The 25,395-nt window shown below is 60.0% G+C and overlaps 2 protein-coding genes across 3 annotated transcripts; one reads left to right on the forward strand and one right to left on the reverse strand.

Moving 5' to 3' along the window:
- Window positions 1–2,314: 2,314 nt before the first annotated feature.
- On the reverse strand, window positions 2,315–15,430 carry TIE1 (tyrosine kinase with immunoglobulin like and EGF like domains 1). Of its 2 annotated transcripts, none has more exons than XM_009468191.2 (23): window positions 14,841–15,430; window positions 14,070–14,357; window positions 10,440–10,550; window positions 10,186–10,341; window positions 9,957–10,088; window positions 9,519–9,659; window positions 9,182–9,310; window positions 8,668–8,813; window positions 8,324–8,468; window positions 7,907–8,065; window positions 7,576–7,713; window positions 7,192–7,482; window positions 5,826–6,116; window positions 5,097–5,290; window positions 4,665–4,875; window positions 4,399–4,509; window positions 4,096–4,286; window positions 3,854–3,967; window positions 3,619–3,689; window positions 3,329–3,369; window positions 3,110–3,206; window positions 2,754–2,853; window positions 2,315–2,449 (listed from the first exon to the last, which is right to left on the reverse strand). In XM_009468191.2, the coding sequence occupies exons 1-23, from the start codon at window positions 14,884–14,886 to the stop codon at window positions 2,378–2,380; spliced, it is 3,375 nt and encodes a 1,124-aa protein (XP_009466466.1). In that variant the 5' UTR covers window positions 14,887–15,430; the 3' UTR covers window positions 2,315–2,377. The 2 variants fall into 2 exon arrangements, with proteins under 2 accessions (XP_009466466.1, XP_087587759.1); XM_087731633.1 differs by having other exon boundaries at window positions 4,977–5,290.
- Window positions 15,431–18,844: 3,414 nt separating this feature from the next.
- Window positions 18,845–23,555, forward strand: CUNH1orf210 (chromosome unknown C1orf210 homolog). The gene is made up of 4 exons (XM_009468192.2): window positions 18,845–19,124; window positions 20,934–21,441; window positions 22,118–22,264; window positions 22,758–23,555. Exons 1-4 carry the CDS (start codon window positions 19,038–19,040, stop codon window positions 23,105–23,107), a joined length of 1,092 nt encoding a protein of 363 aa, XP_009466467.1. The 5' UTR covers window positions 18,845–19,037; the 3' UTR covers window positions 23,108–23,555.
- The last annotated feature ends 1,840 nt before the right edge of the window (window positions 23,556–25,395 follow it).

Consider the following 25,395-nt stretch of genomic DNA (forward strand, 5'->3'; position numbering starts at 1 on the left):
TCCGCCGCCAGCCACAGTGCCAAGAGAGACTGCTCCTATCAGATAGGCGGCACGTCCTGCTCTTGTGGCTACCGGCACGCCGGGAGGCTGGAGTAGGAAGAAAAACAACCCCTGAGAAACCAGGGAGGCCCCCACATGGGGCAAGCAGGGCAAGGCAGGCAGGGCAGGGCAGGCTGTTCCACACTGCAGGCACATGGGAGCATGGGGCACGGGGCGGCTGCTCCGGCTACATCCCGCCTTGTGCCACTGGCACTGGCGTGCGTTGGGTCTGCTCTGCACGGCCCAGTGGCACCGTCCCTGCGGCTGTGCTGGCAGGAGGGCTGCAGCCATGGGGGGCATTGGCTGGGCCCGCCCAGATGCTAGTGGTGCCGGTGCAGGAGCAGGGCCACCATGGTGGGGTCCCGCAGGCACGCTCAGCCTCGTGCCAATCCACCGCTGCCACTTGGCGTGGGTGGCCAGAGGGGTGTCCCACCCTGCCGGGGCACAGCGCCATGGCACAGCCCGGGGAGCACCAGCCAGGGCGCGAGGAGCCGCTCGCACATGCATCCTCACCACGCCAAGGGCGGGTTGGCATCTCCCTGCTCTGCAGGAGCCGGGGACAGCACCAGGGGCACCGAGGGGAGATGGAAACAGCCAGCACCAATTTGTCACAGTCAAATTTTGTCAAACGAGTCCCATATCCTCCTCCGTCTGGCTACTGGGCTTTGCCGTCAGGGAGGCAAAAAGCAGAAAGCCCTTGGTTTGAGCAGGGCTGATGATGCTGCCTCAGATGCTGTTCCCAGCCAGCAGCGGAGGAGGTGGCACATGGCAGGCTGCCTGCAAAGGCCCATCCCCATCCCCATTTCACTGGGGACCTCAGTGATGGGGCAGAGAGGCTGCTTAATATTGGCTGCGGTTGACACCAAAGAGCACTGGAGGCCAGCATGGGAAACCAAAATGGTATTGACAGGGTTGAAACACCTTCCGTGGAAAAAAAAGACTCCTGTCCAGAAGGGCAAATGCCAAACACATCTGCCTTGTGGTGGGATAATGGGCTCTACAGGAGCAGCCCTTGCTTCCCATGGACCACGGCATAGAAAACGACTAGAAGGGCAGCTGGATGGCATGCCTAGGGCGTAGCAAGCTGAAGCCGATAGAGATGAAGTCCATCTGCTGTCAATACAACAAACCACAGCAGCGCAGGACAAGGGACTGCAGCCTGGGGCAGGAGCTCCCGCGGGAGGGTCAGTGCAGAGCCCAGGTGAACCTTGAGGGACTGACACGCGTGAGAGACGCCCCAGCAGCACGCGTTCGAGCAGGCTGGTCAAACCCCATGGTCCCTTTGCAAGACGTGGGAAGTTACCCCACGGCCGGGCAGGCGCTGGCTGGGGTGGGAAGGGTGTGGAGCTGCACAGCCCTGCATGGACAAGCCAGAGGAGCGGGGCTGTCCCCGTGAAGAGCAGCCAGCTGAGGGGAAGCTGCAGGAACAGTTTTCAAGCATGCAAGAGGCAGCTGCGCAGAGGAAGGACATAGTTTGTTCTCCATATCCCTTGGGGACAGGACAAAGTCTTAAATTGCGGGGGGGGGAGATCCCAGTTGGGTACTAAGAAAACCCATCCCCACAGCATGATGAGACCTGGGGCTTGTCTGGGCGCTGGGCATCCCTGGGGATCTTCAGAGGACCCCAGCGGGGACAGGATCCTGAGGAGTGCCCACCACGGCAGCCGACCATCAGGGCTCCACATCCTGTTCCCTAGTGCCATCAGAGGGGCAGAGCTGGGACCCCATCTCCCCTCCTCTGGACCCGGCTGCCTGTTGCACTATGTTTATTGTCCATAAGGCAGAGCTGGCACCTCTGAAGGGCTACGGCAGAGCTGGAGGCTGTGCACAGCCAACGCTGTCCCTTGTCCCTTTGCGCCCACCTGGGTGGCCCCGTCCCATGCTGGCAGCGATGCTCGCAGTCCCGCTGGCACCACTTCAGGTCCAGAGCACGCTGAGAGCTGAAGGGCAGGCAGCTGCCAGGTCGTTGCTTCCCCTCTCGCCCCAAAGCTTGGGCATTTTGTGTCCGTGGCCACAGGTGGTGGCACCCTGGCTCCTGGGAGAGCCGCTCTCCTGCGAACACCCTGCTGGCACTTGTCCTTGGGGGCCATCCCAGCGCATCCCCCAGCAGTGTGGGGCCATGTTGGTGGCTGGCAGTGTGCCAGCGTGGCCAGCACACACCTGGTGGGTAGCCAGGGAGGGGACAGCACAGTCCTGCTGCAGGGAAGGTGCTCTTGGGAAGGGACACTGGTGTTTGGCCACTTGGCCCCGGGGTGGGGACGGGCAGCCCCTTGTCCCCACAGCATTGTCCCAGCAGGCTGGGGCCAGTGTTGCCCCTCTGTGCGGTGCCAGCGCAGCCTCACGCCTCCTCAGCGGTGGCATCGATCCCCGCGTAGGTGAAGTTCTCAAACAGAGCCATGTTCACGTAGGCCTGCAGGGGAACCTTGGTCAGGATCCAGTTGTGAGAGTGTCCCCATCTACCTCCTGTCCCTGCTGGCATGCTCGCGAGTGCTGCACCCTGGGGGGAGGTGATGGGGCTCCCCACAACCAAAAAGTGCTGCTGGGGTTATCCCCACATGTGGTGGGGTCACACAGGTTCTGCTGCTGGATGTCTCCCCCTGAGCCCAAGGGATGCTCCAGCATTCGGACAAGCCCCGCGCAGGGTGGGCATCCCTCCCGCTGAGCCAGGGTGATGCAGGTGCCCTGCACCCAGCCCTGCCGCCGCCGCCACTCACCTTCCTGGCCTCCAGCATGCGGATGAGCTGCATGGAGATCTGGGCGAAGGGCGGGCGCTCATAGGGGCGGTCACGCCAGCACTGCCTCATCAGCTCGTACCTGGGGGCAGAGAGCCAGCGGTGGCTCAGCATGCACAGAGCAGGGAGGCAGCAGAAAAGCTGTTTGTGGGAGATGGGGGGAAGCAAGCAGGAAACTAAAGCCCAGGAAGGGTGTTTGGGGTGTGGGACCCCAGCTCATCCCCCAGCCACAGAGGGGAACCAGGCAGGAGCTACCACAAGCTGGTGGGAGCCCCGTGGGGCAGTGGGGTCAGGGGGATGTGAGTGCCGCCATCAGCCGGGGCTCTCTGCCCACTTACACCTCATCATCGCAGTTGCGTGGCTTCTCCATGCGGTAGCCCTGGGGCAGCTTCTCGTAGAGCTCAGCACATGTCATCCCGCAGTATGGTGTCCCCCCTGCGGCCAGAGACACACAGCTAGCTGCGGTGGGGACGGTCCCTGGGTGTCCCCTCCGGAGCTGCAGGAAGACCAGTCCTGCAGGGACCCAAGTGGAGGCAGGGGACAAAGAAGAGCCTTACCCAAGCTGACGATCTCCCAGAGCAGGACGCCAAACGACCACCTGAAAGGGCAGGAACTGAGGATGTGACGGAGCCCCGAGCCGTGCCCCGCTGAGAGGCACAGGGCAAAGCCCAGGGTGCGGCGGGCAGCCAAGGCTTGGGCCAAGCCAGCAACCCTCCGGGGAGATGCACCAGCATCACCTCCTGCCCTTGCAGCACCCAGAGCAAAAGCATTGCCACACTGACCCGGGAGAGAGATGGAGGCAGCCGCAGCCATGCCCAGCCCTGATGCCCCTGCCTGCAGGACTTACACATCGCTTTTGGTGGTGTACACGCTGTAGTTCAGGGACTCGATGGCCATCCAGCGAACCGGCAAGCGGCCCTGGGGAAACAGAGAGCAACTGTCAGGGGAGGGGGAATGCCTTGCAGACGGAGGGCAGCCGTGACCCAGCCGGTCCCGGCATGGTGAGTCATTCCCGTTGATGGTGGGGGTCCTGCCCACCACATTGGTGCAGGCCCCATGGAGATGCTTTGCTCCTGCCTCACCATTGTCTTCTTCACGTAGACCTCCTCCCCTCTGGAGAGGCCAAAGTCAGCAATCTTGGAGGCCAGGTTTTCTCCCACCAGGATATTCCTGGCTGCCAGGTCCCTGTGAATGAACTGAAAGGGGCCAGCAGTCAGCAAGAGCCACATGCTCCCTCCCACTGGTGCCGGGGGTCTTGTGCCTTGCTCAAGAGTCCCCAGGTCCCTGGGGAAAGGATGCTCTGTGGGGCTTGCTGGGGATGTACCTGCTTCTCACTCAGGTACTGCATCCCCTTGGCCACGTCCGAAGCAAACTGGAGGAGCTGCTGGGAGGTGAGGGTGGAAGCAGTGCCGTGCTCCTTGGCAAAGGCCGGATCCGTCTCCAGGACTCGGCTTTTGCGGAGGAAGTCAAGGAGGTTTCCATAGGGAGCATACTCAATGGCGATGTACAGGTAGCCTGGGGGGGGCGGGAGGAGGTTGCGCTCGTGGGGCTCTCCCCGGCAAAGAGGAATACACAGCCAGGCAGGGGTCGTGGGGCTGGGGAGAGGGGAGAGGGGGACAGCCCTCACCCTTGTTCTCGCAGGCACCAAGCAAGTTGATGATGTTGGGGTGATGGCCCAGTTTGCACAGCACCTCCAGCTCCCCAGCAAAGTCCCGATGGTCGTTCTCTGAAGCAAACTCTGGAAGAAAATCAGGGATGGATGCGTCAGTCCTACAGCAAGGGCCCTTCCTCTGCTCCTCCAGTGATGGCTCCTGCCTCTCCTCAGCCCTGTGCATGGCCCAGGATGCAGCCGCAAACCCCAGCCCACCCTGCCCACCTCCCTGCACCGCTCACCTTTCAGCATCTTGATGGCCGCGTTCATTTTCAGGCCGTCCTTTTTGATCATGGCCCTGATGACCTGCCCGAAGTTGCCCTCCCCGATCATGTCCTCAAACTTGATGTCTTCCCACTCCAGGATGGGGTAGCTGAGGGGCTCAGGCTGCGGCTTGGGCCGGCGCGTCAGGGTCAGGGTCCCCGAGTTGAACTGCAGGATGGTCTCTTCCCCCTGGCAGATGGGAGCGGGTGAGGTTAGAGGCACCGGGCACCCCTCTGCCTGCGTGGCAGTCCCGGCAGGGCAGGCATCGTGGGCAAGGGCGGGCTCCGCACCCTCTCCACGTGGAAGTGAGATCTGGCTGCATCTGGACTGGAGGCTACGGAGCGTGACCTGGATCGGGCTGGAACGTGGGGAGCTGGGGACGCAGTCCTGGAGGGGCAGGCAGCACTCACCGAGCCAGACTGGTATGTAAAGGTGCGGCGCCGGTGGAAAAAATTCTTCTTGATGAGGAAAAGCGCCAGGAGGGCAAAGAGGATGGTGAGGCAGGTGACGGACACGGAGCCGACGATGGCCAAGAGCAGCTGCTGGTCTATTCCTGCCTGCTCGGTGCTCTGGCTGCCCAGGCTGGGCGGCACGCTCAGTGCTCCTGACAAAAGGAGGGATGGAGGGTCGTGGTCCACGGCTGAGCCCTGCCCAGGCTTGGGTGGCCAAACACCAAGATGGCAGCCCTCTCCTGGCACCCCGGGATCCCATGGAGACACCACAGCTGCGTCCTGAGCTCCCAGGGCCATGGTGGCACTGGGGTGAGGGTGTCACTGCCTGGGCCCTGTCACCGAACCCGCCAGTTTCTGGACCCTCCAACCAGCTCTGGGTCCAGCCACCAGTTCCTCCCATGCTGGCTCTGCTCTACTCCTTTAGCCCCTTGCACACTGCATCACCCTCTGGCCAAGGCAGAGCCACTCTGCGGGTGCCGTGCTGTCACCATGCCACCCCTGCCCCATCAGGACTAGAAGAAGCAGGATTTCTGAAGATGCCCGCAAGTGTTTTGGGTTTGGACTGCTGCTTCAGAGCTGCTCTCTGACGTTACCACGAGCACCCTGGTCACTCTTTGCTGACCCAGATGTTGAGCCCAAGCTCCAGAAGAGCCATGAGCCTCCTGCCTGCTGGGACACCCTACTCACCATCCCCCAGGGTCTTGGCTTTCACGGGCTGGCTCCACTCCCCCGGGACGTGGGAGTTGGCCCGGACGCGAAACTGGTAGCTGGTGCTGGCGTTGAGGCCCCCGACGATCTTGGTGGTTTCGGCGCCGCTGTCGGTGTCGATCCACTGGGGCTCGCTGGTGCCCCCCACCTGCTGCAGCTCCACGATGTACTTGGTGATGCCCCCGTTGGGGTACTCGGGGACCTCCCAGGAGAGCCTGACGGCTGTGTCGGACACGGACTCTGCTGAGAGCGACCGCGGGGAGGAGGGCCCTGGGACAAGGAGAGGAGAGGATCAGTCCCAGGACGGGGCTCCTGGTGCTGCAGGGGCTGAGCACTGGAGTGAGGACCGGACCCCGTGGATGGCAATGGCAACCAAAGATGTGCCAAGTTTGAGGGACCTCCAGGGACACCTGGCCCCTGCTTGGGTGGAGGAAGGAGGAGGTAGAGCTGCTCTAGAGCAGCAGGGCAGGACTGCACCCACAAACACTCCCAGCTTCGGGAACTGTCAAGCTAGACGTCTTGGTATTGACTAGCTCTTGGGATATTTTCTTTCTTCAACCTCCCTCACACATGGCAGGTTTTGAGCATCTTATCATTCCCACCACCTTCTCTGAGCCTTCTCTGAGCCTTCTCCAGCCTGCCCACATCCCTAACCCCAAACTGCCAAATCACACAAAGCTCTTAAAATTACTGAGCAGAGAAACCTCACATTCTTCAAGCCTGACGCCCACCAGCCCTCCCAACGTGTACCAGCTGGCAGTGAGCCTCACTGAAGGCCTCATGCACGGCTTCCCCCTTGCCTGCCAGAAATGTTGGTCAGGCTGATGCTGCACCTCCCCACAGTCTCCCACCCATGTGGGGGGCTGTGTGCATGTGTGTGTGCACGTGTCCCCAGAAGGCGCTGCAGATCTTCTCAAGCCCTACTGACCATCCAGCAAAATTACCAGGCAGAAGGATTAAAGTGAACCAAAGGGAAATAGTTTTTTCATGCAAAGGAGAATTATATCGAGGAACTTGTTGCTACAGGGTGTTGTAAAGGCTGCAAGTATAGACAGGTCAATCAGGGCTTGGGCAAGGGCGTGGAGGACAGATCTGTTTGTGAGCATCACTCGTGATGACCTGAATGTCATGTTCAGCTTAGAAAGTTTCTCAGCTGCTTGCTGCTGGAGGCTGCGGGGTCTAGCAGGGAAAGGAGGACCCATTTTCCCCCAAGCAGCTGTTCATGCACTATCAATCAGAGATGAGATACAGAAGCAGCTGGACCCAGGGATGGTCACTGTTATATTTATAACTGATTTATCATTGTAATTCCCTATAATAATTCCCTGTGCGCTACCAGACCCACCTTTGCTGTTGATCATGACCTTGTAGAGGTCAGAGGGGGGCCCCAGGCTGGTGCAGTGGTAGACCAGCACCTCCAGCCCGTACTCCTTGTTGAACTCCAGGTCCCCGATGCGGGCGGAGAGCACGGAGATGGATGTGATATTTTTCTCACAGACCAGCTGCCTCACGGAGTCAAAAAGACGGACGATGAACCCATGTGCCAGCTCGTGGTTACTTGGCAATTTCCAGTTGACATGAAGTGTGTTTTTCTCCTCTACGGACCAACCTTCGATCACAGGCTTGACTGTGGGCTCTGTGAACAAAAAGGCAGCAAAACCTCATGCACAAGGTTAGGGGTAGGGTCAGCGTTAGGGTCAGGGTGAGGTTGAGGGAGATGGGGGCTCACCAAGGCATTCGGTCACCATGATGGCTTCGGGCCCCTTGCTGCCCTCCCCACCATCCCCTGGCCGGCTCAGCTGCACCTTGACGACGTAGGCGGTCACTGGACGGAGGTTCACAAGGGTGATGTTCTCGCTGTTGTCGACTGTTGGCCAAGAGGATATGTCAAAGTCATGCCCATGACCCACACTCTGCCCTGCCACCAGCATCCTCCCCAGCATCACTGCAGGGGTCCCAGGATGGAGACCTCTGCCCACCCCAGACCCACACTGGCTGGGGCAGCCGTACCCTCCTGCCTGGCTCCTACCTGTGTCCCCCCTCTCCCAGCAAACACATACCCACAATGGATGACCACGCTGAGGCGTCATCCTTGGGCTTGTAGAGCAGCTTGATGGACACAATGGGCCCGTCGCCGGAGAAGCAGTCCACAGGCGACACCACGAGCTGGCGGCTCTGCTTGGCCAGCAGCCGCGGCGGGCTCAGGGGTGCTGGTGGCACTGGGAATGGAAGAGGGAACGACACTAGTGGGACCGAGGGCACCGAGGAGCAGAGTGTGGGGACATCCACCACCTCTTGGCTTCTTACAGCTTTGTCAGGGAAGTCTTTTATCACCGCCCAAACCTGTCTGCTGGCACTGCAGCACATGACGGGTGCCACCCAGGCCAGTGGCGGGGGGTTTGGCATTGCCACACCATGCCATCAGCCTCCCCCAGCAGCCCCGGCTCATCCCGCTCGTGCTGTCGCCCTCTCCTCACCTCGGATGTTGACCTTGACTTTCCGGCTGTCCTGACCCCCAGTCGTGGAGACCCGGCACTCCCAGAGCCCTGTGTCTGCCTTCGTCAGGTGCTGCACCTGAAACTCACAGGTGATCTGGCCCGGCTCGATGATGGCTTTGATGAGCTGCAGGCACACAGGGTGCTGTCAGCCCCCTGGCTCAGCCCCCTGGCATCCCACGCTGGCCTGAAGCTGCCCAGCAGACTCGTGGGGATATGGGTGCTTTTGGGGGAGCTGGCAATGTGGGTGGGGGGCAATGTGTGGGGATGGTGGTGGGGTGAGGGCACGGGGCAGTAGGGAGTGGGTGCCAGGCAAGCGGTGGTACCTTGAGCACAGTGCCGTCAGCCTTGCGCAGCTCCACACTGTCGCTGGCAGGCAGCGGGTTGCCGGTGGCCACGCAGCTGATGATGGGCTCCGAGCCCACGTTGAACTCCAGCTCTGAGGCCAGTTGGATGATCTGGGGGAACCAGTCTGGCACGGAGAAACTGGCGTTAGGGCTGGCCCTGCTCCTCCCCAGGTGCAAGAGCAGCTGGCACCTTTCTCTGGTCCTAGCCACAGTGGGACCCTGGTGCCAGGGGGCCGGTGCTGGGTGCTGTGGTCCAGCCCCGATCCCCACCCCATGTGCCAGTCTCGGCAACGCTCTCAGCACAGCTAATCCCGGGGGCCAGACTAGATGGTCCCCTTGCAGCACCCTGGTTTCCATAGGGTTGGGGGCTATTTCTGCAGGCAAGGGGGTCTGCTGAGCTGGCTGGCGAGACCAGTAGCCAATGGCTTCCCCAGACACCGGAGAGCAAGGAGGTGGAGCCCACCCGAGGGTGGGGGACAGAAATCAGCCTCACCTGACTTTTCGCAGTGCTGCCCATGCCAGCCCGCAGGGCAGATGCAGCCACTGAAGCGGTTACAGCTGCCTCCATTTTGGCAAGCGCACCCCAGGGCACAGTCGGGGCCATAGTATCCTGGGGGACAGGCTGTGGGAAGAGGAAAGCTCACTGCTACCCCCAGCCGTGGCATGGGTCTGGCATGGCACAGGGCCGTGGAGGCAGAGACCGCAGGCAGCTGGCGCAGGCAGCAGCACTGCTCAGCCCACCCCGACTCTCAGGCCGGGAGAGGTTTGCACGGGCCCTGGAGGAAGCCCAGGTTGGATGGGTGATGCAATGGATGCCCACATCCCCTTACCTTGGCTGCAGCGGGAGCCACTCCAGCCCGAGGCGCAGGAGCAGCCGTAGGGGTCCGGCAGGCAGAAGCTCAGCCCCCTGCAGCCCTGGGCTCTCTGGCACGTCTCCTGGCAGTTGCGGCCAAAATGGCCTTCCCGGCAGGCTGGAAAAACACATGTGGTCTGCCCTCACCCACCGTTTGCCCATGCACTGCTTGTGCATGGCATGGCACTGGCTCGGGCGCCCCGAGCCTCTTATCACCACCCTGAGCAGGTACAGAGGCTGTGTCCTGCTGAGAAGGTGGATGGTCCAGCCTTGCTCCAGAAATGGGGCATCATGGGCGGGGAGGCGCTGGGGATGTATGTGGCATTTCTGGCTACGGTGCCCGGGTCTGGGGGTGCAGCAGGGCACCCGTGCATGCCCTGGCACAGCTCCCGCTGCTGGGCAGCCCAGCACCTACCTCGCTCGCAGCGGGTACCCATGAACCCAGGAGGGCAGATGCATTCGCCGACATGGTCGTGACAGATGCCGCCATTCAGACAGTCAGGACAGTCCTTCTCGCAGGATGGTCCCCATTTCTTTGCAGGGCAGGCTGCAGAGAGAGTGGAGGGGGCACAGGGTGGCACTGGGCCAGGGGCCAGGATACGGCTGCCTGTCCCTGTGTCCTGGGGAGCCAGGTACCTGCTCACCTCTCACGATCAGGCGGTAGAAGGCGCTCCACAGAGGGCTGTCCCCCATGAACGTGGCGCTGTAGACCCCATTTTCGCTCACGCTGACGTTGGGGAGCGTCAGGGTGACGAGGTCGCCCCTCACCTCGCCCCGGTCTGTGGTCTGGTAGTAGGTGCCTGCAAGGGGGCAGAGGGTGACCTGGTGCCCCCTGGGGCCAGCGCCAGGCACTGCTGAGAGCAGCCCTGTCCCCGCGCCTGCTCTCGGGGCCACTTGCCATTTCTTTTCCACATAACGTCTGTCTCCTTCCTCTTGAGGACCCTGGCAGAGAAGGTGGCCGGCTCGGCGATGTTTACGGACTGTGTGGCCTTCACTGGGAAGAGGTAGGCTGTGGAGGAAGATGATGATGAGGAGGAGGATGATGATGATGAGGAGAAGGCTGAGCAGCAGTCACCCCCCAGGGCACTCGCACCCAAGGGCAGTGCTGGCACCCCCAGACCAGCAACCCCAAAATGCAGCCCTGGTGCAGGCCAGCACCTGCCACACATGTTTCTGCTGGGATGTCATGGTGCGCCTCCCCCATTGCCCCATGTGGGAGCCGGGACCCCTTGAGCCTCTGCAGGGACAGGCGCTCCCTTCCTGGCCCCTCCAGCCCCCGCGGGCAGACACCAAAGAGTGGGATGGGGCACCCTGTCCTCTGGCCATCCCCAGCCCAGCGCAGGATGCCGGTGGCAGCAGCCTGGGGAGGTGACAGCTGGGACAAATCTGCACGGTGCACCCTGCTTGCTGCCAGCCCGGGGAGGTGCGGAGCAGCTGCAGGCAGCGACAGAACAGGCAGGCGAGGGGCGGTGAGGGGAAGCAGGCGTGCAGAGGGCTGCTCGCCAGCCCATGGGACCAGCGGCCCTGCCATGGCTGTTTTCCTGATCTCCCAGGTGTTGGGGCGTGCAGCAGCAATGAACTCTCGGAGTATTAATGTGAGTCAGCCAGAGCCCAGCTTTGAGCACAAACTGGGCTATAAATACATTAAGGCCTGGGAAACCAAGCCCTGGGCGTGCCAGGACAGACACAAAAGAGGGCACAAGTGGGTGCTGGCTCTCAGAGCCTGCCTGCATACCAGCTTGCACACACTAAAAGCAGCCACACCAGGTTGGAGCTAAGGCACATCCAGCCCCATGTCCTGCCCCAGCGAGGCCGGGGGCCGGGAGGAAGCGGCACATGCCGTGGACGCCTGGGGAAGGGCAAGACAGGTCACACGTCCTGGTAATTCCCCAAATTTGCCTCCCTGCCTTCAGCGGTTTGCAGCCCAGGAGCTTCCCGAGTCAGGTATTAACCCTCTAGTTGGGATCTTTCTACCACGGACTTTGCAGTCCCTTGTAAAGGGCACACAGATGTGGCCCCTGTCCTGTCTCACTCTCTTTCACCTGCTGGAGTGAGAGCCCGACACAACCCCATGCACAGCACTTTGCATTTACCTATGCTGAATTTTATCTGCCGTTCCACCACTGCTCAGCCGTGTCTGCAGCCCCTCGCAGAGCTCTTCCCTCCCTGGGCAGCTTGGGGACAGTAGCTGGCATGGCTACTTGTTCAGTTGTTTGTAACCACAACGAGTGGCACAGGACCCTGTGCCACGCTGGCAGGGACTTCCCCGCATGACAAGTACCAGATATTAACTCATATTCTTGGTCCCTTTCTTTTAGTCAGTTATTTACCCATGCAGAGACCGCCCCTGCCACCCCCTGCATGCAAAGTTGCTCCCAAAGAGCCTTTGAAAGGGAATTTTCTTAATTTTCTCTGGAAACCTGAGCAGACAGCATCAGCCAGGTCACCCACAGCATCCTCACCACTGCCTCCCCGGAGACCCTCTCACTCACGCTGCCTCTTCCTCAGGTACCACATAACCACAAATTCTGCTCTTTATTACGATTTTTACTAATTTGCTTGGTTCCAGTTTGGGTTTACAGGCCTGTAACTCCCAACCCAGAAAGCTTTTAGGAAAGGCTGGCATCCCACAGGCAGCCTTGCCGCCCACCCTCCGCTCAGGCCCCACGGGCAGAGGCACAGCCCCGCTAACCGCAAGCCCGGCTTGTCAACGCTGCGCTGCTCCGTTCAGCTGTTTATTGCCCATCTCCTGCTATCAGTGCTGGCATTTCAGACAGATCCCCTGAGAAGTTTTCCCAGTTTCTCTATTGTGCACATGGATGCAAAAATAAAAGAATTTTGTTTTTTCTGCAATGGCCTCTCTGGGTATTCCGAAAAATAACTTATTGCCAGGTTTAAACCCTTCCAAAACTGCTCCTCATGACCTTTTTGGTCTGTTTTACTGTGTTTTTACAGCAATACTTTCAAAGTTTATCATCCTTCCTGTGTTCTTCTTCGTGCATGACCTTTTGGGAAATGCCAGCTTTCCTCTAGCAGCGTTCCCCACCCGCTGCTTCATCATCCCATCCTGCTTTGGTGCGCTCGTGGGCTTAACAGGAGAAACGATACGCACTGAGCGCCCCCGGTGGGTTCTGTACACAGCCCTCCCTCCCCCTGCAAAGATGTAATTTTTTTGGTTACTTTTTCCTTTGATCCATCTTCCTCTTTTTTTTTTCTTTCTCCTTTTCTAAACTAAACAGAGCAACGGCAGCTTGTTTGGCACTTGGAAAAAAGCCACATTTTTGGCACTTACAACTCCCACAGAGGCTTGGACCTGGACACCGACCAGCTCCTCCATGGCAGTATTTTGGCCTGGCTATGGCAATCCAGGAGCAGAGGGCTGCCCGGGACCCCCCCACCATGGGACACCTCATCATCCCAATAGGACCTCAGAGCTGTCACCTTTCCTGGGCCTTATATATGGGGACATCTGTGGGTGCAGAGCCCCCCGCTGCACTCCTCGCCCCCCGCTGCCGGCCGTGCCCCCCACGCCATCTCCTGGTGCCTCTGCCTTCCTCCCTTGGTGCCTCTGTGCTGCTCCACTTGCCCAGACCAGACAGCTCTGTTTCCAATAGGACTGCTGCCATTTTTGGGGCGAGCCTCTGTCCGAGGACGCAGGCTGGTCCCTGCTCTTTGGGGCATGGCTGGACCCTACCGGCAGCCTCTGCTCCCCAGCCTGAAGATACTAGAGCTGCTCAAAACGATATGCTAAAGATGTGTTTTAACACAGACAGGGAAACTTGTATCCCCCTCGTCTCATTCCCAGCAAAAGGTCAACTGTTTCAGCTAAAACTTTATAAATAAAGGCTAGGCAGCATTCCGAGGCAAACAGCTATCACAGAAAATTTCAATTCTAATAGTTTTGCGAAGTCTCAAGCACAGAAGGAGTGGAGATTGAGGAGGCAGTGTGGGAGAGTGCTGGCCCGGGCAGTATGCTTGCCGCAGGCCAGCCCGGGGAGGCCCTTTTGGCTTATATGGCCCAAAATGGGAGCAGAGTCCTCAGCTGTGGAGGGAGCGGTGCCTCTCGTGGAGACCCCACAGCCAGAGCAGCGACGTGCTGCTGTGGCATGGTGCTCGCCAAGCGCCAGGGGAGGCTGCTGGAGGCACTCCCCGGTGCCACCGCCTCCCCAGGAGCTCCCATGGGCTGCCCCCTGGTTAATGATTTCCAGACCCCACCGCCTCCTCCAAGGGCGCCTGGCTTCCTCTTGCACCTTGCCCTGCTGCTGGGCACCATTCCCAGCCCAGCCGCCTGCCTGCGCTGCCACCTGTCCCCGCACACCTCCACAGGGCTCAGCCGCACTCCTCCAGCTGAACATCCCTCCCCTCTCCACCCCACCAGTGCCAGCAGACCCCAAACCTAGCCCGCGGGTCACCGCTGTCCCCCTGCCATGCCGGCTGGCACTGGGGCTGCGAAGCACAGGGCAGGTAGCTCCCATGTGGACCCAGCTGGCAGGTGGGGGGCTGCCTGACGACTCCCCCAGCCACTCACCGTTGTGGCTGTTGTGCACGTAGACCACCTGGGCCTGCTCGGTTGGAGTGCGCCCCAGGCAGTAGAGGATCCCCACCAGGTCAGCCATGGAGAAGCCCCTGGCCTGGACGTGGTTGCTGCGGTTGCGGTAATTTTGGAAGCCCATCTTGGGGTGCGTCATTACGATCTTGTTCTCCCGCTCGATCTGCAGGTAGCTCACGTCGCGCTCCCCCATGACGCAGGAGAGGAAGAAGTCGGAGTGGGACAGGCTCTGCACGTTGGCGATCAGGGTGATGTCCAGGATGGCCCCTGGGATGGGGGAGCACGAGGGCTCGTTATGACTGGACAAGGGCACAGCCATCTGCCTCAGGGCCAGACCCCATCACCCAGATGTCACCCTCTTTCCAGGACATTTTTGCCACCCCCAGCCCAGGAGGCACAGCCAGGTTGGGTGCAGACCCATCGGGATGGCACAGTGGGCATTTCCACTCTCCTTTTGGAGATCCCCATGGGCTCAGCCCCCCACCAAGAGCCAACCGTGCAGCAGGACGGGGGTCCTGGGACCCCTCTCCTCCCGCAAGCTGCCCGCGCCCCAGCCCCGTGCCGGGGAGAGGCAGGCAGAGCAGGGCACTGCCAGCCTCTGAGGTCTCCAAATGGCTGATCACAAAGGGATGTTTCCTCCCTCCAAACCCTGCTCCGATGGCGCCACTGAGCTCCCACAGCTGCCTCATCCCACCAAGCTTCCCTGGGGCAGGGGCTGCTCCCTGGGGCAGAGGGAAAGGGGCGATTTACCTGCCAGCCATGGGAGGAGAAGCAGAAGATAAACCTGGAGTCCCATGTCCTTGGAGCGTGTCTCGAATCTGGCACAGGTCAGAAAATCCCCGGCATGTCCCAGCCACGGGGGTCGGAGCCAGAGGCCGTGGCTGCCTAGGGGCTCCACGTGAGCGGCGGCTCAGGACCCCTGCTCCCTGCCTGCGCCCCCCATCTCGCCTCCGCCCTGCTGCTCGGCGTCTGGGGGAGCTGGGATCACCTCCTCTGCCACATAGCCTGGGCACGGTGAGGAAGATGCCCCCGTTGCCACTTGCTCGGTGGCCACCCGGCTGCTCAGGAGTGGGGCTTGGTGGCAAAGAGGCCACTGAGGTCCCCTGCCCAGTGGTAGCTCTCCTGGGGAGCCGGCGTTCACCCCTGCAGGGCTAGGGCTGCGTGCTCAGTGCTCCCTGAGCCATCCCAAGCCCCCAGCCCAGCTGGGAGGTGTCCCGACCCCCCTTCTCGCCCGTCATGCAGAGGGTCTCATGCCCCAGCCCGCCCAGGCGGCAGCATCCCGGTCCCCTCGACGCAGCCCCACAGCCGATGGCTGTGGGAAGGGCTCTCTGGAGCAGGGAAAGGAAAGGGGCCAAGGGGCCGTGGCTGGCGGCGGCGGAGCCAAATCCTGTTTCCCATGCGGCATTTCCTGCTCTCCACCCATTGTTCGGAGACAGGCCTGACTCCAGGAGCCGGCGAGAGCTGCCCCACACAGGCTGTCCCCTGGTGAGCGGCGTGCAGCAATGCTGAGGCTGTACACACCTCATGACACCTCGGCCTCCCGCCGCCACAAGCCGGAGCACGAAGCATGGCCCCACCTGGGCTCCGTGCTGTGCTAGGGTCTGACTCACGCCTGCAGCAGCCCATCGTGGGGCCGCTGTCTGGGTTGCAAGGGGCTGAGCGGGAGCACAGGCAGGGCAACAAAAAGCTGGCCAGCCTGAACAGGAAGATGGCCACTGCCAGGAGAGAAAACCCTCCATGTTGCAGTAAACATGTCTGGGAGGAAGTGGGAAGCAGCAGAAAGCCTGGCTTTCCCTGAGCGCTTTCCCATGTGCAGCGCCAGCACAGGCACCGGCATGGGCACGGCACAGCCCCGCTGCCCCCCAGCCCCAGGGGGTCCCACACCCAGCCCTCCTGCGAGCCTGCCCCAGACTCTGGCGGGCTCTGGGCTCTTCACCTGGCAAGTGAAAGGCATTCCCCAGGAAATCACCGTAAGCTTCACCCACCAAACCTCACGCTGCCTCACAAACTGAGCTGTTCCCACGCGAAAGCCAGGGCTGCCAGGGAGCGAGCCTCATGTTTTGGTGTGTCCCGAGCCCATGCCGTATCCGGCCAAAAATCTAAAGCCCACATGGAGAGGAAGGGGAAATCCATTCATCGCTTCCGACTATTTACAGCGCGCTCTGGGGCCGCGCGGTGCCCGTGGTGTGCTGAGGGAGGGATGGCAGCAGGCAGGGGCTCCCCCAGCGCAGCCACCCGGCCGCCCCACAAAAGAAGGGGTGGAGAGGTGCTGAAAAAGACGGACACCAGATGCAGCTGCCCCCATTTGCCTGGAAAACTAAGCACTGTGCTTTGCCGTGGGCTGTGCATAGGTGAGGGGCTCTGTTTTTGGGAGACCCACGGGGAACCTGAGGCACAACCATGATGTAAATGCGGAGCACAGGGATGTCCCACAGTGGGACATGCAGGGGCTCAGCAGCCAAGGCTGGTCCCCCTGCCATCGGTGCCCTCCTGGTGAATCCCACATCCCCATTTGCCTGGCCAACCCCAAGCACGTTTGCAAGCATGCTGGGTCAGGGACTCATCTGTGCACTCAGTACGGCTGCAGGAAGGGGACAGATACATGAACAGATAAATAAATGACTTCTTCCCCTAGTTCACTGGCTGTAGAAACCAGTCACGCTCAGAACCATAAATGCCATTGTGCCATTACATGCTTACACATGCTGCTCCTGGGGAAGCAACTCGTTCTGTACTCCCCCAGCAGCACACAGAGCCATGAGCTGTGATGCACTCTGTGAAATGTCCTCCAACACAAGGATCCATTCGAGAACAGGATTATTTAACAGAACAAACATGCTTTATGGGAAGGCTTTGCAACTGCGGGCCCTGCAGCGTGCTCCTCCAGGGAGCACAGGATGGCTTCTCTTACTGCCCAAGGGGAGCCAGGGCATTGCTTTGCTCTTTTGGGGAATGGGAGCCATTTGGGGTCAGCTCTCCACCCCAGGTGATGCCTAGGAGATCTCAGGGATCCATCGAGGGATCTGACCCAAGCTGATTTGTTCCCTTGCATTTTTTCTAGGAACACCTGGATAAGAGGTGTCTATCTGTGCAGATCCCTTGGGATCCCTCCTCTCTGGGAGGTTTTGTGGGGAGACCCAACCAGGATGCTACAGCTCCAGTTTAACCTTATGTACCTCCAGAGCAGGAACCAGGGAGCTGGGTTCAGCCAAGCCCAGCCAAAGCAGCTCGCCACACTTGCTCTCCTGTAATATGGAAAGCTCCAGCTGCCTAACCCACAGCACACTGAAAGCACCTGAATTTCTGCTGAATTCACAGACCTCAACTTTTTTGCTGAATCACGACAGACTAAAAAAAAAAGAGTGACAAAAATACCCCTTTTGTTATCATTTGCACGTTCTAATGCACAGCACCGCATGCCAGAAACCATAACGCACCGATACATTTCCTGATAGGAAACGCAAACGCCCTGCGAATCCACCGACAGGCTGGGCTGCCTCAGCAACATTTTCTAGCCTTGTGTTCTGGCTGTTTGTTTTGTTTTACATGCACAGCGGGTCCTGGGGAGGCCCTGAAAGGCCTGATTAAGGGCTGCTGCTGCCAGGCATAAGAGCAGCCTCAGAGTGGGGTGGCCGAGCATCCCCAGCCTGCCTGGTCGCATCGGCAGGGCAGCTGGGGAGCAGTCAGCTGCCTGGCTGCGGCAGTGTCCACCACACGCTTGCAGGATCAAGGATGGGCTGCTGGGAAGCCCTTTCCCTGAGGAAAGGGTGGGACACACGGCTGTGGAGGAGCCCCTTGGCAGCTGGGGGAAGCGGGGCCGCCCTGCACTGGCTGCCGCCGGGGTGGAAACTGCAGAGCTGCAGGCTCTTCTTGGCAGGCGGCTTCCTGCTGCTGAACGGGAGCAGGAACGGGGAGCAGGGAGGAGAGCTCGGGGCTCCCTCCTGCCGCAGAGGCAAAGCCAGGAGCGGGCGCTGCCAGCACCTCCCCTACCCAGGCTGTGGTTCTGCCAGCCCTTGCCCACTCACCTGCCCCGGCACCCATGGGCATGGGAGCACATCCCACCCAACCATGTGCCAGTAAATGCCAGCGAGATGCTGCTTTGACGTAATTTTCCAGATTTTCACTGACTCCACAGCAGGGCTGGCAGGGAGCACTGTTGATAGGTGGCAGGTCTGTGCAAGGGGTGCCGGAGGCGGTGGGGCACTCCTGTCCTCTGGAACCTCCATAGGAGCCCTGGGTGCTGCTCAGGGAAGTCACATTTTTATTAGTGACTCCCCAGTGCTGGAAAGCCAACACCCCTGAGCCACTGCCGGGCCCAGGGACCTGCCTGTTTGCTGCACGTTTTAAACACCTTCCCACCTGAATTCCAATGAGACTTTTATTTTCCTGTAGCAAACTTTCCGGCCTCCTCAGCCCCAGCTTCTTCAGCCAAGGCGTGCTGTGTGCCCTTGCCCTGGGTGCGCAGAGCTGGGACACAGCGGCCGGCACAGCACTGGGGCCGGGCTCAGGCTGCTCTCCTCCAGCACGGCCATATCGGGCGGGATGCCACAGAGGTGCCCCCTCCTCCTTTGGCCCCCCAGCACCTCCTGGTGCTCCACCGAGGCAGCCACTGCGGCACCCCATGGTCCACCAGGCAGATGCTGGCGGTCCCCCGGCCACCCATCACGGGAGGCAGCGGGTGGGAGGTGGCGGGGCACGGCGGTTAATGTGTAACCGGCACCGCCACCTTTCACCCGCCGTCGGTCGGTCGGGAGCGGGGCCAGGGCGGCAGCCAGGCTGGCTCCCAGGTGCTGGTGGTCTGCAGGGCCGTGCGGCCAGGGCGCAGGGGCTCAGCGGGGGCCCCGGGGCGTGCGGCCGCAGCCACACCTCGCCCAGCACGGCCGGCTCTGCCGGCTTCCCAGCTTTCCCTGAGACTTGTTTTTCTGCCTGGCAGTTTCCTGGAGCCAAATGGCTCCTGCCTGCCTGCTTGGGGTCTGCAGCCTCCTCTGCGCCTGGTCAGTGGTGACAGGACACCCCTGCAGCCTTGACCACCAGGTAGGGGGGCTGAGGGGGCTTTGGCGTGGGCAGCAGGCGGGGGCGGGCAGGGGCACCCCACTCCCAGTCCTGCCAGCACAGCCGGGGTGGCGGCACCACGTGCCTGCGGGGCAGTGGGCCCCAGCGGGCAGCTCCTGCTCCGCACAGCTCGAGACATGATGAGCCGTGGTGTTTCTGACTCCAGGAGGGCTCTCTTGGCTGTGGCCATAATGTGGCCACCCATAAGGGGTGCTGCAAGGTGAGCAGCAGCGAGGCACAACCCCGAGGGGCTCCCAGCCCCTCACTCCCTCTCCCATGTACAGTGATGCAGTGACCGAGCCAGATCAGGCTGACCATGGGGGTCAGGATCCCCGAGCGCCTGGTGAGGAGCAGGAAATATAACTAACCCATCCCACTGGGACAAGCACCACAGCCAGCAGCTCGGCTGCACCGGGCAGGAGCTGGGAGGAGGCAGGGAAAGCGGCTGTCACGGGTAGATGGCACAGCGCAGAGCTGCCCACCGAGCTCTCAGATACTCCCTCAAAACATTTGCATTGTTTTTCCCCAGCTTGCCCAAGCCCAGCCCCCTCTGAGCTTGGGACGGGACCTGTGTGGTTCCCCCATGTCTCAGCCCCATTATAACCCAGTCCTTGGCAGCCCAGATTTACAAGGGCATAGCCGTTTCTCTAGTGAGCAGGGACGGCAGGGCCTGACAGGAGATTTGGGGGAACAGGAGGATGAAAGGAGAGGTGATCACGCGAGAGGCAAAGAAGCGGAAACGGCAGCTAGCTGGAAAGCAGCCAGACCTCGAAAGCCGGGACTATGGACGGCAGCAAACTTCCAACACAGCATCTCTGCCCGTGGGGCCCAAATGCGACATCGAGCAGGAGCCCGTGCCTGCCCAACCAAGCTGTTAAATTGCCAACCTGCCCTCTGGCAGCTTCAGTTTGGGGAGCTGGCCCTCTCCCACATAAAGCCCAGGCAGGAGTAACACATGCTGGGGACTGCTCCCCAAAACCAGTTTGAATTTGGCCACCCTGTTTTGGGGGAGGGAAAAAACATCCATTCACTTGGGCTGATCGATCCATCCAGCATGCACCGCTGTCGTTTTGGGACACTGAATGGTCCCTGGTCTGTTTTATTTACTAGTATAGACAGACCCAGCCTGCACTAAGCTGCTGCCACTCGCAGTGTATCCTCAGAAACACGGGAGGGCTGGAGGCGTGGGTGCAACACCCTGCACAGGCCTCAGGGAGCAGCTCTTGACACGGGTGCCTAGAGCCAGTGCCCAGTGCCCAGTGCTCCGCAGCCGGGCCAGCTGCTGCTGCCTGCCTGCCTGCCTGCCTGCCCTTGCAGTGGGCAGGGGTCTCGCCCACTCCTCTGCTCCAGCTGGGAGGATGCCCTTGTGTCACACAAGAGCTCCCTGGGGGCTGGAGGTGGCGATCTGGGGGAGGAAGAGGAAGAGGAAGGTGTTCTGCAAGCTGAATCCAGATGGCAACTGCCCTGGAAGAGGGGACAGGGGGGTGACATCCCGGTCCCTTTGTACCCACCCCATCTGTCTGAGTTTCCCCCCCGGCTTTCCGTGCTCCTCTTTTACTTCTTCAGCCGGCTGCTCTCAGTCCTGGGCTGTCCTGGAGTGTCCTGCTCATCCTTCTCCATTTATCCCGGCCCACACCAAACTGGCACTCGTGTTTTTACCCCTGTTTGTGTCTTTGCTTTTTTAAACTCTGCAAGGGTAATTAGTTAAGGCATTTGAACTTCTGGGGAGTCTTGCTCTAGAGATCCTCCCCAGCATGGACAGCCCATCTCAGACAGAAGCTCTTTTCCCAGGGATGGGCCGACTGCAACGGGAAGAGCCTCCTGCACGCTCCAAGTTCCCTTCCAAGCAACATCACCGGTTTGGACCTCTCCTTCAACTCCTTGGTCATGCCCCATCATGGGACTCTCTTGATGAATTTCCCTTCCCTACGCTCCCTCAACCTCTCTAGCAATGCCCTGCTGGCTCTGAGATCAGCGGTCTTCTCCAACCTCAGGGCACTGCGCCTGCTGGACCTGAGCAGCTGCAGCATTGCCTACCTCCACACGGATGCTTTCAAGGGACTGGGAAACTTGCACACACTGCTCCTAAGAAACAACAGTCTGCAAGAGCTTGAGGTTGCTTTCTTCCTGCCACTGAAGGCTCTTTTCCACCTGGACCTGCAGCACAACACACTGGTCTCTCTGGACACTCGGAGCTTGCAGCTGATGGAGGCAGTCCCGCAGGTCCGGCTGGAAGGGAACCCCTGGGTCTGTGACTGCACCGCGCAGCCTCTGCAGCAGTGGCTGCAGCGCAGGCAAGGTGAGCGGACGAGGGTGGGTGGCAGGAGAGGTGTCGGGCAGGAGGAACCCTGGGTGCAGCGGTCCTGCTCTATCTTTTTGCTCCAGCCCCTGGGCAGGCTCTGAGATGGCTCTCCAGGGACCTTTCCCACCCTGTTGAGGGACAGTGAACCGAAAGGTGATGTGTCTGGTCCTTGCTTGCAGTTACACATGATACTAAAGATTTCTAGGAATGACAGCAGGATAATTTAGCCACTCTTCTGGGAAAGGGGCTGCACGTACAAGCCCCTAAATCCACCTATATGTATCTATGTGGAGCGATCACATTTTCAAGAGCTGCTGAGCACTCGGCAGCTCCTCCTGTGGAGCCGGACCAGGCTCCAACCCTCTGAGCTTGGCTCCCAGGTGAAAGCAGCCCTGCAACAGTGGGGTTTCTATCAGTATCCATGAATTTGGCATTATCCAGTTAAAAGGAGCCTGCTAATCACAGTCACACACTTGCACACTTCCTTGGTCAGGGAATTTTTTCTTTGGTTGTGCCTTGCAATGTGCTGAGGGCTAGCGAGGCTGGAGGGTAGAGCCAGGAGCACCTTGTGATGCGTCCCATCAACCCAGGAGCAAGCAGGGATTATCTTCTCTAAAGTGGGGAGGGGCCAAGTGAAGACCCCCCATCCCACCTTAGCCTGTGTGTCTCCCAGCTGTGCAGGTCACCTGCGCATCACCCCTGGGGCTGCGGGGCTGGGAGGTTGCAGCTCTGGATTCCCAGGACCTGGGCTGCCAGATGAAGCAGCGGTTTCCTCGGGGGCTCAGCACGACACAGCAGATCACAGTGACCCACAGCAACAGTAAGTCGTGCAGCTACGGGGGTGTCTGTAAAGTCTAGCTCCCTCCTGACTTCTGTCATCCCAGAGGGGACCGCAGCTGGAGACCCTCTGCTCTGCCCCGCAGCCCTAGGGGCTCAGGCTGCCCAGCCACCGCTGGTGCAGTGGCTTGGTGGGGAGGGTGGCCTCCAGCGGTGGCTTGGTGGGGAGGGTAGTCACCACCTGGAGGTGTTTGCTGGCTTTGCAACCGAAAAGTTAGCAGATGCCACAGAGCCACACAGAACACAGACTGCACAGTGATGGGCACCAGTATCAGACAGCCGTCTGGCAGTTTTCCCCACAGTGTTCATGCACCCTTGGTAGCTAGCTCTTGGTGAAGAGCATTTATATTGCTCCAAATGAAAGCAATGCAGTGCTGGTTGCATGCTGCAGGCATGCATGGGGCTGGCTGCTGAGGAGAGCCAGGTATGCCGCAGGCTGACCCGCCATGCCCTGACATGCCTTTCCTGCACCACAGCCACCACACCGCCCTCCGGGAAGGGGGGAAGGAGCTGGCCGTATCTGGTGGGCTTCCTGGTGACAGCAATTGGCATCTCCATCCTGATCGCGCTGGCTGCCAAGTGCAAGCTCTTCCACAAGAACTTTGCCAGCTACCGCCACCGGCCGCTGCCTGAAACCAGCTCGATCAGAGGCAGCCCCATGGAGGATGGCAGCAGCTGGGACAGGGGGGCCAGCGAGAGCCACCCCATGCCTGGTGCTGCCGACCTGCAAGCTGAGGATGATGACGGTTTCATCGAGGACAACTACATCCAGCCAAGCGAGCAGCTGCCAGAAGAAGAGGAGCAAGAGTCACACATCTCCATCTGAGCCTGCAGCCCAGCCACCACTGCTGCGGCCTCTCACCGTCCCCCCCACCTCCATCCCCTTCCTGCCCTTTGCCACCTGCCCTTGGCTTTTGGCCCCACATGGCTGGGGGCAGGAGGAAAGGAGTGGACAGGAGGGGGAGAAGGGGTGAACTGGGAATGAGGACAGAGGCTGAAGGCAGCAGGCCCCACAGTGCCCCAGTGTGATGCCAGTGGGGCTGCACCGGTATGGGGACACCGGACCTGCTGCTGCTCTCCCGGCCCTGCTCAGATGCTGAGGATGAAGGAGATGGTGCTGATCACATCTGGGCAGCACGGTGGGGTGGAAAAAGGAGCCTGCCCTGCGGCGTCTCAGGCACCGGCCCCGCTGCCCCATGGCAGCGGACCCAGCCCTGCTCTGTCCCCCAGTGCATTGTCACTCCAGGGTGAGATTAAACCATGATTTAACCCTGCCTTTGCCTGTGATGGTTTGTTGGGGCTCTCCCAGTGGCGGTGCTGGGAGAAGACACCCAGCTGGAGTGTGGCTTTTTTTGCATGCGCTTTCAAGGACCATAAATACATTCCTCGTTAACTGCAGCAGTGAGAGAACAGGTCTGTGGCACAATGAGTGCTCTTGTGCAAACAAATCTGTTACCAGATCAGGTGCAGGCAGCCCTGGTGCGTTGTCGCAGGGTTTTTGTGCATGTCTCTCCAGCGTTGCTTCCCACCTTGTCCCTTCTTTCTTTTCTCTCTTCCCTCTCCAGCAAGACCCGCTAGAAAGGCACTTACCTTTCCCATGTGAGCTCTGCAGAGCTGAGCAAACTTGTTGGTGGCACTGGTTGCGGCATCAGGCAGGCACGTGCGGTGGGGTGAGACAGCCCTGTCTGCCGGCACCCATCAAAGTCACGTCTGTGTCTCTAACCGTGAAGTTGTACGAACATTATAATTTTTGCATTCCTGTCATCTTTGTGGTATGATAAACAGCACATGAGACATAGGTCACTGCAAGTTGTTTCTGCTGTAGCCGGTCGGGCCCACGTGGGTCACGCTGGAGTTAAAGGCAGGGAGCAGCAGCAGCATTCACCCCTAGTAAGTGATTCACAAGGCTGGTACCATCCGGCTGGGAAGATTTCCCAGGGCGCAGCCGAGTTGTTACCACCCCTGACAGCCTGGGAATCTCTCCATCACGCTCGGGAGCATGAAGCATCATCACAGGGACGGCATTTCTGGCAGCCCTGCCACACAGCGAATTCCCCCATCTCCTTCAAACCTCCATTTCACTGTAAACTGCCTTTCTATTTCTCTACTCATTAAGGTATTTACAGAGTACAGTGTGTACAAAAGTAAATAATACACGTCAGAGAATGTAAACCAAAGGGACAACTGGCTCGGCCGTTGGATAGGCGATACAGGCCAGTGACTTAAAGCACCTTCCAGAGAGGGAATGTGTTGTTTGAAGCCACGAGGAGGAGGAGGAGGAGGAAAACCTGCTGGCTTGTTTCAGTGGTCAGTCAGTTTTCTCTCTTAAATGCAGTATTTCTAAACTGAGCTTGTCCTGGCTTTAGTTTTGCAGTCACTGCCTCTTGTTTTGCCTTCTGGGCTCACCTTAACAGCCCTTTACTACCTGTGAAAATACAATATATGCTGTAATTTTTGGAAATTTCTAATGTCTTTCAGGTAAGATAGGAGATTTAAACCTGAGGGCTGGGAAAATACATTTCAGTTGTCTGTTGGAGGCTACTTGTCAATAAGTTTTTTATCACATGAACTCATGCTAGATGCAGTATTTTACTTCTGGTCTCAGCGATGTCTTAAAAAACTGCTTCCCAGGCTTATAGATCCAGGATCTCGCTCAGTCTCATCCCTCAGTACCTAGTGGTGGATTGCTTGTCTATTCTGACCCTGTTGGGAGGCCCACCCGTTTATTCTTTAACGGGGCAGCCACGGCTGTGTTTTGGGTGCCCCAGTCCTGTGGCAGCCTCTCTGCCCCCATTCCAGGTAGCTCCAGTGCAAGCGGGCAGGAGCCTGGCAGCTCGTGTAGGGGGAAATGCATCTGGCATGCAGAGCTGGGAACAGAAGGGGTCAGTGCAGAAAAGGAGGAGCCTTCTCAAGGCAGCTCCCCCCAGGACGCTGCAGAAGGACCGCGGTTGAGGCTGGCGGACGGGACCTGCAGTAGCAGGTATGCAGGCAGACTGGTTCCAGGCTCGCTGCAGGCAACAGCTGCCGCCACGAGGCTTGGCCCTACCGCAGGGTGAAACAGCTTCTCTGTAACCAGCTGGCACCAACGTATTCAGGAGGCTTTGCATGTGTCCT

This window comes from Nipponia nippon, unplaced genomic scaffold (assembly GCF_047370975.1).
Source record: "Nipponia nippon isolate SJK-2023a ecotype South Korea unplaced genomic scaffold, ASM4737097v1 scaffold_5, whole genome shotgun sequence".
In the NCBI taxonomy this organism is placed as follows: Eukaryota; Metazoa; Chordata; class Aves; order Pelecaniformes; family Threskiornithidae; genus Nipponia; species Nipponia nippon.